This window comes from Microcaecilia unicolor, chromosome 2, assembly GCF_901765095.1.
Source record: "Microcaecilia unicolor chromosome 2, aMicUni1.1, whole genome shotgun sequence".
Classification (NCBI taxonomy): Eukaryota; Metazoa; Chordata; class Amphibia; order Gymnophiona; family Siphonopidae; genus Microcaecilia; species Microcaecilia unicolor.
In genome coordinates this window covers 43,598,000-43,615,597 of record NC_044032.1, presented here as the reverse complement: position 1 = coordinate 43,615,597, position 17,598 = coordinate 43,598,000, and the positions used below count along the sequence as shown (strand labels likewise).

The following is a 17,598-nucleotide window of genomic DNA, read 5'->3' as shown; positions in this document are numbered from 1 at the left end:
AGAAGGTTTCAGCTTATCATCAACGACGACACCTAGATCCCTTTCTTGGTCCATGACTCCTAACGTGGAACCTTGCATGACATAGCTATAATTTGGGTTCCTCTTGCCCACATGCATCACTTTGCACTTGCTCACATTAAACGTCATCTGCCATTTAGACGCCCAGTCTCATAAGGTCCATATTCCTCGGGGAAGAAACCTTGTTGTACCATGAAGTTTATGCGGGATGTGAGGTCTTCTATGAAGCATCCAGGGGCAGATTTAAGTAAATGACTGGGACATATGTCCAGTTTGCAATGGGTATTGGCGGACCTATGAGTCGCTTGTGTAACTGATTCAGAGGTGAGTAGATTAAATGTTGACCAGATACGGTCAGCTGGGTATCCACCCGGGATTATGTCCAGGTCGAAGAATTTTTTGATGTCGGTGTTGTGGTGAGGAAGAGTACTGCGTAGTTTTGTTATTTTTTCGTTAAAGTAGGTAGCCAATTTGTCTGCAGGTGGGGTGTCTGTGTTGGTTGTGGTGACAGGGGTGGTGTCTAGTAGCTTATTTACGAGTTGAAATAGTTTTTTCAGATCTTTATCTGGCCTAATTTAGTTTTGTAGTAGGACCTTTTGGTTTGTCTTATTGCATATTTGTATTTTCTATGTATTTGTTTCCATGCATTGAGTATATGTTCATCCTTTGATTTTTTCCATGCTCGTTCAAGTTTCCTGGATTGTGTTTTGAGTTTTTTTAATTTGTCATTGAACCATGGTATCGAGTTTTATCTTTTTGATGTTCTTGTCTTTAAGGGTGCTATTTTGTTTAGTACGCTTCTGCATCTAACCTCCCAGTGATTGAGATAATGTATGGAGTCAGTTTGTGTTGTCCATCCGTTGTCGTATATCTGTTGCCAGAATGTTTGCGGATCTATTTGCCCTCTCGTAGTGTAAGTTGTTTGTTCTGTTGTACAATTTAATCCCTTCTTTCACCAGTTTAGGGATAGGTTCAGTTTGTAGTGGTCGGTCCAAGGTGTTTCTGACCATTTGATGTCTGTTATAGGTTATGATTTGTGGACAGTTTGCGTGATAAGAGGTCAAGTGTGTGTCCCTTGATGTGGGTAGCTTGCATGTGAGGCCATTTGAGATCCCAGGACTGTATATAGAAATAGTAACATAGTAACATAGTAGATGACGGCAGAAAAAGACCTGCACGGTCCATCTAGTCTGCCCAAGATAAACTCGTATGTGTATACCTTACCTTGATTTGTACCTGTCTTTTCCAGGGCACAGACCGTATAAGTCTGTCCAGCAGTATTTCCTGCCTCCCAACCACCAGTCCCGCCTCCCATCACTGGCTCTGGCACAGACCCCGTATAAGTCTGCCCTCCCCTATCCTAGCCTCTCAACCACCAACCCCTCTTCCCCCCGCCACCCAATTTCAGCTAAGCTTCTGTGGATCCTTTCCTTCTGCACAGGATTCCTTTATGTCTATCCCACGCATGTTTGAATTCCGTTACCGTTTTCATCTCCACCACCTCCCGCGGGAGGGCATTCCAAGCGTTCACCACCCTCTCCTTGAAGAAATACTTCCTGACATCTTTCCTGAGTCTGCCCCCCTTCAATCTCATTTCATCTCCTCTCGTTCTACCGCCTTCCCATCTCCGGAAAAGATTCGTTTGCGGATTAATACCTTTCAAATATTTGAACATCTGTATCATATCACCCCTGTTCCTCCTTTCCTCCAGAGTATACATGTTCAGGTCAGCAAGTCTCTCTTCATACGTCTTGGAACGCAACTCCCATACCATCCTCATAGCTTTTCTTTGCACCGCTTCCATTTTTTTAACATCCTTTGCAAGGTACGGCCTCCAAAACTGAACACAATACTCCAGGTGGGGCCTCACCAAAGTCTTATACAGGGGCATTAAAACCTCCTTTCTTCTGCTGGTCACACCTCTCTCTATACAGCCTAGCAACCTTCTCGCTACGGCCACCACCTTGTCGCACTGTTTCATCGCCTTCAGGTCCTCAGATACTATAACCCCAAGATCCCTCTCCCCGTCCGTGTCTATCAGGCTCTCCACGCCTAACACATACGTCTCCCTTGGATTTCTACTCCCTAAGTGCATCACTTTGCATTTCTTCGCATTGAATTTTAATTGCCAAATGTTAGACCATTCTTCCAGCTTCTTCAGATCTTTTTTCATGTTTTCCACTCCCTCCGGGGTGTCCACTCTGTTGCAAATCTTGGTGTCATCCGCAAAAAGGCAAACTTTACCTTGTAACCCTTCGGCAATGTCACTCACAAATATATTGAACAGGATGGGCCCCAGCACATTTACAACACAGAAGTTGTAAATGCTAACATTTTCAGGACTAACAATACATCTGTGCCCAGCCCTCTCCCTCTCAGTGAGGAAACAGTGCAGTACAGAATCAGATAGGCACGAGGCTCTCTGCACTTACAGAACACCCCTTCACTAGGTAATACGTTGTTCAATAGGAAGCCATTTTACTAGACTCCTTTACAATTGGCAAAGATCACCAAGCAGTCGAATTCCTCAGTCTGCTGGTCATGTCTGTTTGATACTGGAAACCTGTCTCATATGATTTTTTTACTGTAAAAACGTCCAAGCATATTGGAACCTAATACGGTCCCGAATCCTTCTAATTTTTCACCTTCCTACAAATTTGGATATTACATACAAAATTGTAATTTTACGCTCTTCTCATCCAACATTGTTCTTCCAGAATCTGGTCACAAGCTATTCAATATACTGTTAGTTGCCACATACCTTATTATTTGTAACTGGAAAAATAATTCTAAGTTATGTTTCAATGAATGGTGGAGCTACATATGCATGATTAGGAAATATGAAACCTTTTTGGCTTATAAATATCTACATGCTAAATCTGTTTCTAAAGATTGGGCCCTTCTGTATTCTTTCTGTCTTACTTCCAGTCTAAAGCATCATAGGTTGTCCAGGTTGTTCTCATATAATCTTATATCTAACTTGTACTTTTATTACATATTGTAATGCATCTCATATTTCTGTCTTTCATTGAAGCTATTGTTAGTTTGTTTTTGTTCTTGTTGTTTTCAACAATGTTTTGTATACTAAAATTTGTCAATAAAATATTGAAAAAAAAGGAAGCCAGTGGTACCTTTATATAATAAATGTTAACCACTTCGATTGTAACCACAGAAAGGTGGTATATCAAATCCCATCCCCTTCCCTAAAGACTTATAATCTCTCTCCCGTCCACTTCCAGATCCAACATATCTCCCTTTTTCTTCCTTGCCTCCTTCTCCTCTTCCCCAGATCCATTATCTCTCAATCTTTCCTGGGTCTATTATCGCTCTCTCTCTCTCTCTCTTCCCCTCCTTCCCCTCCACCCCCATGAGCAGGAACACAAACTTGGTGGTGAGCAGCACCAAGCTCCTTTTGTGGCTGCTGGAGTTCACCACCTCGGCCATAGCTTCCATTGGTGGCCCCTTCCAGTTCTGCTTGCAGGTCTGTGTCTCAATCCCAACCCCTTACCCAGGGTTCGGCATCTGCTCCCCTCATTCCACCCCCCAGTCTACTTTAAAGGTGATCTCCTGATGGTCCCTGGCAGCGGCAGCATTGCATATATGCAGCCTGCTCCGAAGCTTTCCTTCTGGCCCATCCCGCTTCCTCTGTCGTCATGTCCTGTTTCGGCATGGGTGGGATGGGTCAGAGAGAAAGTTTCGGACCATGCCGCAGGCAGTATATGTGCAATGCTGCCGCTGCTGCTGGGGACCAACAGAAGACCAACTTTAAGGTAGACCGGCAGGGGAGTTGATGTTGAATCGCAGGTGGGGGGAGAGTGGGGGAGATCTGGCGCTCATGGAAGACAGGGGTTGGGAGCAGAAGAGATGTTTGAAGGAGACAGGCGAAGCTACAAAGTGATTAACTTTTTAAATTATGATTATTTTTTAATTAATACATTAATTGGAGAGTTAACAGTGATTAACATGCAGTCCTAGAAAATACAAATAACTTTAAGCAGATATTTATTTAGAGTTGTATGACAGCCCCCCCCACTGAAAACTATCCTTATAAACTTCACATGTGAAGCACCATTTAGAGTATCTGGAGAAGTAATGGAGGCTTGTTCTCCTCAGGGACCTGAAGAACTTCTAAAAGGAAGTTTGAATATATAACCGTATTTTCCATGTTCTCTATTTTATGTTTCAAGATGTCACGTTTGTGACTGTTTTCCATGTGGGTGCTCTCCTTGCCCTCTGGTGGCCAGAACTGGTGGCTGCTATGGACTGTTTTCTGCTGTCTTCCATGTTCCAGACTTCAGTGAATCCGGTCCGGATTTTCCAGGTTGCCAGATTTGCTCTGCTGGTTTGTCCTGTAACAGCACCCTTACTTGACTGGTGATTTACTGCAGCTGTGGGTCAGCTGCTGAGGGGCTTATTAGCTTCTGTAAGCCTTGCTTGCCTTGCCTTGGTATCAAAGGTCATCCTGAGTTCCTGTTGGTTCGTTGGAGTTCCTGCTCTGCAAGTTTCCTGTGTGTTTGACCCTTTCCCTGGACCTGGACTTTGATTTTGCTTTCTGCCTGCCTAAAAGACTCTGGTTAGTTTATGGATTACCCGTGTTTGCTGCCTGCCTTTTGACTTTGCTGTGCTACTGGATATTGTTACTGTCTACTATTAAAGCCTCTTCTAGTTATATTCTGTGGTTCCTGCCTGTTGTGTTCAGCACTGCTTTCTGCTTGGGTGATTTGCCTGCCGCTGCCACTCCTTGGCAGTGGCCCAAGGGCTCACAATTTCAGAGACTGGGTGAGAGCCCTGACACAAGAGGATATTTTCTTTGATCAAAGAAGACTGAACTGCTTGATTACTCTTAATATATGTAGAATGTTCATCCAGTAATTGTGAAGTTTGTGAAAATTGTTGCTGCAAAAGTTTTAAAACGTGAACGTAATTGTTCATTACAGCAAATTGCTGAGACAGAACATTCCTTAGATCTGATATGGCATTCCAAATAGCCTCCAAAGTAAAAACTGGAGGTTTATATAAAATAATCACAGGAGAAGGTATCTGCAGTTGTGGCTCAGCCCCGCTTCCTGCAGGGGGTCATGCCCATTCCCTGTACAACCGAACCCTCTCCACCTGCCGCTGCTGGAGCCCATTGATCTGGAGGGAGTTGCAAAGGCACTTCCTCTTCTCTCCTGGAAGCCATCCCCCTCATGGGAGTTGCGTTCCAAGACGTATGAAGAGAGACTTGCTGACCTGAACATGTATACCCTGGAGGAAAGGAGGAACAGGGGTGATATGATACAGATGTTCAAATATTTGAAAGGTATTAATCCGCAAACGAATCTTTTCCGGAGATGGGAAGGCGGTAGAATGAGAGGACATGAAATGAGATTGAAGGGGGGCAGACTCAAGAAAGATGTCAGGAAGTATTTTTTCACGGAGAGGGTGGTGGATGCTTGGAATGCCCTCCCGCGGGAGGTGGTAGAGATGAAAACGGTAACAGAATTCAAACATGCGTGGGATAGGCATAAAGGAATCCTGTGCAGAAGGAATGGATCCACAGAAGCTTAGCCAAAATTGGGTGGCGGAGCAGGTGGGGGGGGAAGAGGGGTTGGTGGTTGGTAGGCGAGGATAGTGGAGGGCAGACTTATACGGTCTGTGCCAGAGCCGGTGATGGGAGGCGGGACTGGTGGTTGGGAGCGGGAAATACTGCTGGACAGACTCATACGGTCTGTGCCCTGGAAAAGACAGGTACAAATCAAGGTAAGGTATACACATATGAGTTTATCTTGGGCAGACTAGATGGACCGTGCAGGTCTTTTTCTGCCGTCATCAACTATGTTACTATGTTACTATCTCTTGGAGACTATGTTGAGGAGCTGCATCCAGTTCCAGTGATCCCAGAAGCAGGGGCTGTGGTAGAGGCATCCGCATGTCATATTTACTATCTCCCACTTGCTACGAAAGAATCAGCAGAAATACATGAGGATATGACAGTGGAATTTGATGCATTAAATTTATCTGAAGTACTTGAAACTCCTGGGACACAATCCTTGCTTTTGGCTTCGTTGGTGGTCACTTTTGCATTAGTAATGGTTAGAGACTGGATCCTTTTTTTTTTTTTTAAAGAGAGATACCCACTTTCTGGACTAGAGAGACCCAGAAAAGGAGGAGAGATGTCCTTTTATTGAAACCTGGTGTTTTAAAACTTGCTCCTCTCTGTTTTCTCAAGTACCCATGTAAATGTATAGTAAATTTGAGGTCAGTCAAGTATGCATTTTTTGAGCCTCCACAGCTATTGGCTTTTATATCCAGTTTCCCTGTTAGATTCAGCTGATGAGCCTGTGTAATTGTTTGTTCCAGAGTGTTCTAGCCCCAATTTGACTGCCCCTATCGGACCGACCATTCACTTGTCCTTTAGATTGTAAGCTCTTTGAGCAGGGACTGTCTCTCTTTGTTAAATTGTACAGCGCTGCCTAACCCTAGTAGCGCTCTAGAAATGTTAAGTAGTAGTAGTAGTGATTGGTTTAATGAATAATTGATATGTCTTTCCCAAGGTTTTATGTGATTTGCTCCCTCTACATTGTCATGGACTTGATACTGTAATATTTTTCCCTTTTCTTCTTGATTTGTTTATTTCTTCAGAGAATTTTTGCTAGATTTCTGTATGGGTGTTTATCTCAATTTTGTTTTTTAATTTCAATTAAAAAAAAAAGTATACTAGGAGAAGTAAACAAGCACATGAAGAAAACTCCACTGTACAGGATAACAGCTAAGATAATTTAACTGTGAAGTTAAGTGATTTGATATTTTGTTTTCTTTTGCAGGAGAGGGCAATTGCCAGTTCCCACAAATATACCATGTAAGTTTCATGAGAATTTTCAAATAAATTATTTAAGTTAAATTGTATCTCAATTTACGATTTATAAACTTTCCTAGATCACCATTGATTTCACCAGTCCAAATGGTAAAAGAAATACCTAGTTGATATTCTGGGAATGCCTGACAATTCATTGCCGCCAATTACACGTGCTTTTTACCTACAAGTTACTGGTAAAACACCAGATAATTTGAACTCTCAGGGTGCAATGAATTTGACAGGCTTCCTAGAATCATCACTAGAAGTGATTACACAAAGAACTACTTTGCTAGTTACATTTGCATTGGAGATGGATAGGAATGCTGTGCTAAAATGATCTTTGAGTCATTTAGATTCTATGTTTATGGGTTCAAAAATAAGAGTGTTTCCAGACCTATCAAGGGAAACACAACAGAGACGTAAAATGCTTCTTTCTTTGCGACCCAGAGTTATTGCGCTGGGGGCTAATTTTCTTTTGAAGTTTCCCTGTATTTGTAGAATAATATTTCAGACAAAACAATATCAGTTTTTTGATCCCAAACAATTGGAAAATTTCCTAATAAGCAGAGAGGATATAGTAGTAGTGCGAGTTTAGGACCATAATGTAACACTGTATAGCAGCTTTGAGTTAACTCTCCAGGCATGATACAAGTCTTGATTTAATGATGGAACATGTGTTTCTTTTCTTTTCCTTAAATCTTGGATTGTTTACCTAAATTATGTGGTCGATAGAAAGAATTGATTTTGTGGGGATTTTTTTTTCCTTTGTTTCATATAATAGTGAATGTTTTGTGTAATATCATCTCAAAATGAATATTATGATTTGTTTAAAACTTAATAAAGAAATTAAATAAGTTAAATTGTATAAACTTGGTGATGTTCAATCTGAGGCTAAAGAGAACTACTTGTGATTATGGGTCTCTGCTGTAGCATGTACTACAGGTTTTGAAAACTGTAGAAAACATGATGGTCCTAGCATATGACCTAATGCTACTAAGAGATGAAAGTGCAGCTTTTCGTATCTCAGTCTACTGGTAAAATGTCTGACTGGAGTGACATAAAAAATACTTTGAAAACAAGCAAATATGACTAGGCTCAAAAAATACATAATAGTGGTTGGTTGACTGGAACAACCTCCCAAAGACAAAAATAATATTAAAAAGCAGCACTAGAAGAAACAGAGAGTCTAGTAGAGCAGACTCTAAGGCAAGCCAAATTAGTGGAAATCAAACCTGGAAATGACCCATTTTGGAGGCCAATAGCAGGGGCGTAGCCAGACTTTGGTGAGGGGGGGGGGGCCAGAGCCCAAGGTGAGGGGGCACATTCCCCCAACCCCCACTGAACCCCCCCGCACCACCATTTTGACCCCCCACCGACGCCATCTTTGACCCCTCCTCCGGTGTCGCCAACCCTCCCCCATCACCATCGTTGTGCTGGCGGGGGTCCCCAATCCCAGCCAGCCAAAGTTCTGTGTCTTCACTGAAGACTCTTCAGCCCATCTCTGGGTCGGCGCTTTGCTGCAGACTGCTGCAGCAGCTGATCTGATTCTGCAAGCGGGAAGCTGATTCTCTTTGCGTGCTGTGAAATTGATGAGGCTACTGTGAGGATGAAGCTCCCACCTCAGGATCCCAGATCCCTCTTTCACTCAGGGTGAGCTGGTTCTCAATATGCAGATTTTATGCAAATTTATCTACTACCCTTTTATGCTCAGGGTGACCTGCTTCTCAAAAGGAAAACATAGTCAGGTCTCACCAATCAGGCTATTTTCATACACAACTTTATTCCAGCCTCTGGGGCACACTTCTTTTAGCTTAAAACACTTTCCCAAGCTTAAACAGTTCTTCCAGCTTAACCATTTCATTTCTTCCTACTCAGTGCAATCTTCCATTCTAAACATTTCTTCTTGCACAGTTCAATATCCATAAATTACTTCCCCCCTGAGCCCTCTCACACAGCCATTTGGGCTCAGTACTAACTCAGTCCCTGGATACACAGTCCCTCCTTGTAGCACACAGCTCTAGACACACAGTCTCTTCATCTTGGACACACAGTACCTCTTCACTGTTCTGGACACCCAGTCTTTTACTCAGTCCCTGGACACACAATCCCTCCTTGAACACACCGTTCTTATTCTTGATACTCCAGGGCCTTCTTACCCCAGCCAGCTTCCTGGCCTTGCACACAGTTCACCACCAGTCCAAAGGGCTCAGCCAGTACTTCACATGGGGACCTCCTGCTTCAGCTACCCGCTCTCTCTGCATAGCTCTCCTTTTCCCTCCCCCTCTGGTGGGGTATTAAGTCTTTAACGGCCAAACAGGTCCCAGCCCATAACCTGCTGCACCTGTTTCCTCCCCCAGGACTCTCCCCGGTCCTAGCGACCTCCAGCTATACCTCCCCTACTGGCTCCCTTTAGTGACTCACCCAGCCCTTCTCCCTGGACATTTTAGGGGGCCAGCGCCCTCTAGGGGCCTAACCAGGGTAGGACAGCCTCTTCCTTCTTACAGTGCGTGGTATGAATCGGCTTCCCGCTTGCAACGCGCTGGCCCAGAGACGGGCTGAAGACACAGAACTTCGGCTGGCGGGGATTGGGGACCCCCGCCAGCACAGGTACTCGACGGGGGAGGGTTGGCGACGCCGGGGGAGGGGTCCAGGGCCAAATCTGAGGGGGCCCAGGCCCCACGTAGCTACGCCACTGGCCAATAGTTTTCAACCTGTTTCCATCTATACAAACTGAAGGGTCCATACCAATTCATATTGCATCACACTTTAAGAAAGTTGCAACTGCCCTGCTAGAAATATTTTCCCAGGCATGATAGCTAGTGAAATCTCAATTACATTACTTATCCTTTCGCAAACTTTTAAAGACAAATTTGTTTAGATAATATATGATTTCTAATTAATTGCTGATGCTATGTCTTTCTTTATATTCATCCAACTACTATATTGTGAGCTCCCAGTTTTGTAGACTGGTTTTATTTTGAATTGTAATCCACTCTGAACCTGTTTTTTAGGTGTTGAGGGGAATATAACATTAACATGAGAAATACTCTCAGATCAAGGGACACAGTTTATGTCTGAGCTGATCCAAAATCTGTGGGTACACTGTGGAGTGAAATCTGTATGTACTACCCCAGATCACTCTAAAACTAATGGGCTGGTGGAGAGATTTAATGGGACATTAAAGCATATGTTAAAGACTTTTGTGGAGTCAGGAAAAGTACTTGCATACAGAAAAGTACCCCAGGAGTCTACAGGGTTCTCCCCATTTGAGCTGCTTTATGGCCGGAGGGTGAGAGACCCCTTGACCTAATAAGAGAACATTGGGAAAGGAAAGTTGACACCTCTGACACCCCTGTAATTGAATAGTGGAGGAGTGGCCTAGTAGTTAGGGTGGTGGACTTTGGTCCTGAGGAACTGAGTTCGATTCCCACTTCAGGCACAGGCAGCTCCTTGTGACTCTGGGCAAGTCACTTAACCCTTCATTGCCCCATGTAAGCCGCATTGAGCCTGCCATGAGTGGGAAAGCGCGGGGTACAAATGTACCAAATAAAATATGTAGTAAATATGCGCCAGAAATTAGAAGACCTTGTGGGCTTTGTCAGAGATAACTTGCAGGCAGTCCAAACTAAGCAAAAGACTTGGTATGATCATAAAGCCCAAAATAGAGTGTTTCATGAAGGCCAGCAGGTACTTGTTTTAGTTCAAGTACATCAGAAAAAACTTCAGGCTAACTAGGTGGGACCTTACAAGGTCATACGGCGCCTAAACGATACAAACTATGTTATATCTATGGACTCCCAAGACAGAAAGCAGCATACCTTTCATGTGAATACTAGTAAAAAAGGCCCGTTTCCAAAACCAATGAAACGGGCGCTAGCATGTGGTTTTTTTTGTGTGTGTGTGTATGTGAGTGTGTGAGGGTGCGGTGTGTGTGCAGGTTGTTGATGTGTTTCTTTTTTTGTTTTCTTTTGTTTTTTGCTTGGGGGTTGGGGGATGTGCTGTGCTGTGCTGGCAAAGTGGGTTGGATTGGTGTGTGGCTTTGAGGGTGTGTTTCTGTTGTATTGTGTGTGTGTGTGGTTTTGTCTGTCAAGGAGGTTTGTGGAGGGGGGTCTTTCTGTTGGTGAAATGTAAATATGAAATGTAAATGTAAATTTTTGCACATACCCACAGCAGGAATATTCTTCTCTCGTTCCAGCGGTGGTTCTGTGCTCTCCGTGCTGCACAGATAATGAGCCATTCTGCTGGGGAATGCTCCTCCCTTATTGTCACGTAGTTTCCTCTGATTGGTCCGTCTTACGTTGCCTAGTGTTGCCTGGGAACGGTGTTGTGATGGTCCTTTGTGTTTCAGAATGTTGAGGGTGTTTTTTCTGATTGGTCCGTCATGTGAGGGCGGGGCAGTAAGACATGGTCAGTGTTGAGGCTTCACCACCATGAATCCATGAACGTTTCAGTGACTGACTGAGTGACTTCAGAATGTTGTCTTCAGAACGTTGAGGGTGAGTTTTATTATAGTAGATGTTAAAGGCCTATGCAGATTGCACAGCTATGGTGTTAGCTGTAGGCAGCCTACCAGAAGAATGTCAGGATAGTGAACCCATACCTGACCTCCTAGCAGAGACATTACCAGAGGGATGTACACAACAAGCTATAGTGGGAGATCAATTAACCCTCACTCAGAAACAGCAGCTAGAAGCAGTATTGCAAAATATGCTGTCACGTTCGTGAGTCCTTGTGCCGGGCGGAGCACAGGGGTGAGAAACTCGAACCTGGGCTCTGCTGGGCAGCTGAGCAACCCCGAGGCTTCACCTGTGGTGTCCGCCATTCCCCGAGGGTTGAGCCCTCAGGTGCGGGCGGCCGACAGGACTTACGGATACAGGCAGGGGTCTGAGACAGGCAGCAGGCAGAGAGTAATTCGGGTTCAGGCAGTGGTCAGAGACAGGCAGCAGGCAGAGAGTAATCCGGGTTCAGGCAGTGGTCAGAGACAGGCAGCAGGCAGAGAGTAATCTGGGTTCAGGCAGTGGTCAGAGACAGGCAGCAGGCAGAGAGTAATTCGGGTTCAGGCAGTGGTCAGAGACAGGCAGCAGGCAGAGAGTAATCCGGGTTCAGGCAGTGGTCAGAGACAGGCAGCAGGCAGAGAGTAATCTGGGTTCAGGCAGTGGTCAGAGACAGGCAGCAGGCAGAGAGTAATTCGGGTTCAGGCAGTGGTCAGAGACAGGCAGCGAGTATTCCGGGTTCAGGCAGTGGTCAGCAACGAGAGTCAGCAGAGAAACACACAAAGTAAAACCTACTGAAGAAGAAGCCGAAGCAGAGAAGTGAAGAGAAAATGCTCCTGAAATAGCCCCCACCATCAGGAGTCAAAGAATCAGCTGGGAAAGAGAGCCCTCCATTGCCTGATCCGCTGGAGGGGGAGGAGTCTGGCAGCGAGCTCCAATCCTGCCGGGGGAGGAGGTGGGGCGAAAACAGCCATGCGCCAGGACCATACAGGCCAGCCGACAGTGGGCACACAGCACGGCTGACCCGGGCATGAACCCCGTGCTCCGAAGGAGAGACCCGGGGCAACCCTTGGAGCGCTGGCTCTGCCAAGATGGCCAGCGCTCCAGTCTTGACAGCCAGGCCCGCTTGGAGTGCCAGGCTCGCCAAGACAGCCGGTGCTCCCCGCTGCGGGAGCGGCCCTCAGCGAGGAGGAGAGGAGTGAGGTGGGGAGCGGCCCTCAACGAGGAGAGGAACGAGGTGAGGAACATGACATATGCTGATATGTTTTCTACTAAACCAGGAATTACCCATTTGGCTAATCACAATGTAGACACAGGTGACCATACACCACTGAAGCAGAGTGCCTTTTGAATATCTGTTGAGGTGGAGAAGCACATGAAGCAGGAGATTGATGAGAAAGGCTCAAACCTTCTGCGTATCGAGTAGGGCTCCAATGAACTCCAGTGGTTGGGCAGGGTGAAGATGTGACTTGGGATAGTTTAAAACGAAACTTAGTAGCTCCAGCACCCAATAGTCCTCCGCATGGACTCCTGAGCACCGTCCAGTGATGTGCTCTTTACCAGCCAGTCATCGAGGTAAAGAAACACAAGCACCCCCAGCCTGCGTAGTGATGCTGCAACTACGCCTAGGCATTTGGTAAAGACCCTGAGTGCTGATGCAAGGCCAAAAGGCAACACGCGGAACTGGAAGTGGTGTGTTTGCAGCCAAAAACGAAGGTACGTCTGGTGAACAGGAAGTATCAGGATGTATTTGTATGCGTCCTTCAAGTCTAGAGAGTATAGCCAATCGTTTTCCTGAATCATTGGGAGAAGGGTGCCCAGGGAAACCATCCTGAACTTTTCTTTGACCAGGAACTTGTTCAGGGCCCTTAGGTCTAGGATGGGATGCATCCCCCCCTATCTTCTTCTGCACGAGGACGTTCCTGGAATAGAATCCCAGCCCTTCCTCCCATTGTGGAATGGACATGACTGCATGGGCCTTCAGAAGGACGGAGAGTTCCTTTGCAAGTACCTGCATGTGCTGAGAGCTGAAGTGATGAGCTCTCATGGGCAATTTGAAGGTTTTTTAAGCCAATTGAGGGCGTATCTACATAAGTACATAAGTACATAAGTAGTGCCATACTGGGAAAGACCAAAGGTCCATCTAGCCCAGCATCCTGTCACCGACAGTGGCCAATCCAGGTCAAGGGCACCTGGCACGCTCCCCAAACGTAAAAACATTCCAGACAAGTTATACCTAAAAATGCGGAATTTTTCCAAGTCCATTTAATAGCGGTCTATGGACTTGTCCTTTAGGAATCTATCTAACCCCTTTTTAAACTCCGTCAAGCTAACCGCCCGTACCACGTTCTCCGGCAACGAATTCCAGAGTCTAATTACACGTTGGGTGAAGAAAAATTTTCTCCGATTCGTTTTAAATTTACCACACTGTAGCTTCAACTCATGCCCTCTAGTCCTAGTATTTTTGGATAGCGTGAACAGTCGCTTCACATCCACCCGATCCATTCCACTCATTATTTTATACACTTCTATCATATCTCCCCTCAGCCGTCTCTTCTCCAAGCTAAAAAGCCCTAGCCTTCTCAGCCTCTCTTCATAGGAAAGTCGTCCCATCCCCACTATCATTTTCGTCGCCCTTCGCTGTACCTTTTCCAATTCTACTATATCTTTTTTGAGATACGGAGACCAGTACTGAACACAATACTCCAGGTGCGGTCGCACCATGGAGCGATACAACGGCATTATAACATCCGCACACCTGGACTCCATACCCTTCCTAATAACACCCAACATTCTATTCGCTTTCCTAGCCGCAGCAGCACACTGAGCAGAAGGTTTCAGCGTATCATCGACGACGACACCCAGATCCCTTTCTTGATCCGTAACTCCTAACGCGGAACCTTGCAAGACGTAGCTATAATTCGGGTTCCTCTTACCCACATGCATCACTTTGCACTTGTCAACATTGAACTTCATCTGCCACTTGCACGCCCAATCTCCCAGTCTCGCAAGGTCCTCCTGTAATCGTTCACATTCCTCCTGCGACTTGACGACCCTGAATAATTTTGTGTCATCGGCGAATTTAATTACCTCACTAGTTATTCCCATCTCTAGGTCATTTATAAATACATTAAAAAGCAACGGACCCAGCACAGACCCCATCTGAGGTAGACTATTTGGAGAACCCACCAGTCAGAAGTTATAAGGGGTCACCTTTCATTGAAAACTTTCAGCCTCCTCCTCCCGACTGGCAGGTCACCTGGAACAGACACTTTGACAGTGGCTCTGGGGTGTAGTAGCACCAGTATAATATTTTAATGCATTTTCAGAAAGACATTGAGCCACTGATTTGTACTGAGTTTATTTTCTATTTGGTAGCTGTGTATAGAATGCTTGATGAATTAGTCCCTGTGATGTCTCCTGGAAAATGTTGTGAATTGATTACATATGTGACTTAACTTCTGGTTCTTTGTGTTTTATAGCTGACAGAGAATATGCTTCTGTTGATAACTATAGTATAATACAGCACTAGAAGAACTGTAGGTAAGTTTATTTTAAGCCTTCTAGGTTAAATGGATGTGTATCTAGTGTCATTTCACCTTGAAGTTTCTTTTGGAACAAAATGTTTGTATTTTAAATTTCAAATCTGAATTGTGACAAACCCCTGTCACTATATGCAGGAACCATTCCCATGCTCATAGGGGTATTTTTCTGACATATGCATAAAGTCATCTAACACTATTAGCACCATGTTGTGAATCCTTAACACAATCTTATGCACCAGTCAGGATGTACCATCCTGGGACCAGGTTAAAACTTGACAGTGGACCTCTAGACTTGACTCCCTTTCCCTTAGGTCCTCTTACTTTTCACCCTCATTTCCCCCCCCCCCCCCCCATTGTCATGTCCCCTACCTCAACACCAGCGGCATCCTCGGGCTGCACGGAGTCCCGTCGATACGCACACTTGACTGGCACTGCCCTGAGCCATGTGTGTGTAGTTCTTCTCTGGGTTTGTTCAGAGAGCGGTGGTTGCAGGCTCCTTAATTGCTTTGCTTCCATGCACCTGTGTCTGCCCTCTCTGCCTGGCTTCCAGGCTCAATTGCTTTGCTTCCACCCACCTGTGTCTGATCTCCCTCTGCCTGGCTTCCCTTGCTTCTCTCCTATTGGTCTTCCGGTTCCTTCTTCCCCTGCTCTTGTCCTATGGCTGTGCTCTTTCTCCCTGCTGGTTCCTGCTGATGTCAGATGCCAGCAGTTTATCAGCTGAGCTCTTCCTGGACTCCATGCTTCGGCTTCTACTTTGGTAGGTGTTACTTGCTCAGTAGTTTGCTTCTTATCTACTTGTCCCTCATTGCTGACTTTGCCTGTACCTGGATCACTCTCTTGCCTGCTGTCTGCCTGGCAAATACGTTCACCACCCCGCTTCCAGCTCTGTCTCGTAAGTCCTGCAGACCGCCCGCACCTAGGCTCAACCTCTGGGGAATGGCAGTCAGTGCAGGTGAAACCCGGGGTTGTCCGGCCACCAAGCATAACCTGGTCCAAGTACCGGGCTCAGCAGCGCTCTACTTTGTACAAGAACTCACAAGTCTGACACCCATCTCTCCTATGGTCACTTCCTGAGTCTCTTTTTCTTCTGCGTTCCAATGTCTGGTTCTTGACCTTCTCTTCCCCACCACTCCAACTCCTTGTCCAGTGGAAAAAAACCCTGAAATGCTATATGTGCTTGGATTAATATACATGATACTAGGAACATGAAGCCCACCATCCCAGGTTCTCTTCCTCCTCCCTTCCCGGTTCATTTTCTCCCATCTTATTTTCCACTTCTTAAGGCTCCCAAAGGACTTTCAGCATTTGAGATCCCTCACTGGATCTTGTTTCTTCGTCTTATTCACTTCTGGAGTCCTCTCCATTTCTCTTATCCCTTCCATGGTCTTTTCCATTGTCCAGTCCATCCTGATGCCTCCTTGGCCCCTTTCTTGGTCCTCTTCCTGCCTCCTACCCCCTGCCCTTCTCTCTCCCTAGTCAGAATGTTAAAGAAAAATACAAGGTCTCCAAGACAAACATGAAGATCTGGAGAACAGTCAGAAGAGATAAAATTATAAAACTCCTTGAGATCATGGAAACAGGACAATCTGAAGATATAGTAGGTAAGTTTATAACAGGCTGCCAGCTTATGCATCCAATATATGTTTATCTTACACCAGTTTTCAAAGGGAAAATATGTGCATACTTGTCCTGTAAAAATTATCCCCTGGAAAATACTTGTACACATTCCCAATTTATGTTAGCTGCGAAGGTACAGTATGTATTTTCCAAAGTATGCACATATTTAGGGAACATCTGTACTCAATTTGTGTAAACTTATGCATATACAGGCTGTATACATTTAAGTTTATGTATGTATTGGGTAGGCAATTTTATAAAAGCCTATTTCTGTGCATAAAACACAGAGCACTAGCAAAGCTATACACAGGCTAACAAGCCACACGGTGCCTAAGCTGGCTAGTCTAAACAAACACAGAGCACTAGCAAAGCTATACACAGGCTAACAAGCCACACGGTGCCTAAGCTATCTAGTCAAACATAGAAACTCACACAGAGCAAACACTGAAACAGTGTACAGAGCACTCTATACACCAGGGCCCTAGATGAACAATGCAAAGGCCAGGGCTGTAGTCTCTAAGTGATTAATAAAGCCCTTCCACACCAGAGGCACACTGCAGCAATCACCTTGCATCCAAACAGAGGCTTGACACACAGAGAAGTCAGCCCAGCGGGAGCCATCTTGGATACTGGCATAGAGGAGTCAGCGGCAGCCATCTTGGAAAAGGCATAGCCCACACAGGTGAGGTTCAGTAGGGCAATCAGCACACAGAGCCAGAGAGAAACTAAGAGAGAGACAGACACAGAGACAAGCAGAAGCCAGCACAGCCACTGACTCCCAGAAACAGGGTAAGTCTGAGGGTGGTCACGGCCACAGACGTAACAGTACCCCCTCCTCAAGACCCCCCTCTCGGTCTCCCTGAGGAGTTCAGGTGTCCAGGGGTAACTATGGTGAAACCTCCTGATGGGTCTCAAAAGCCAGACATAGATCACTGGACTGGAAGTCACCAGGAAGTTCAAAACTGGCAGACAAAAGTAGAACCTGTGACCAGGAGGCTCCTTTGAATCCCCACTGGGCAACCTCAGGAACATGGATGCATCAAGAGGAACAAAATTCAAAAGTAACCCTTCCCAGAGGGAACCCACA

The 17,598-nt window shown here is 45.5% G+C and overlaps 1 protein-coding gene across 1 annotated transcript in view; it reads left to right on the top strand.

The window, feature by feature from the left end:
- LOC115461849 (proline-serine-threonine phosphatase-interacting protein 2-like) overlaps positions 1–17,598 on the top strand; it is a 260,520-nt gene that overhangs the window by 234,428 nt on the left and 8,494 nt on the right. Inside the window, exons 13-14 of the mRNA XM_030191905.1 lie at positions 6,825–6,859; positions 14,832–14,892. Of these exons, the coding sequence (XP_030047765.1) occupies positions 6,825–6,859; positions 14,832–14,881 (85 nt within the window). The 3' untranslated portion in view covers positions 14,882–14,892. The remainder of the gene's footprint in view (positions 1–6,824; positions 6,860–14,831; positions 14,893–17,598) is intronic.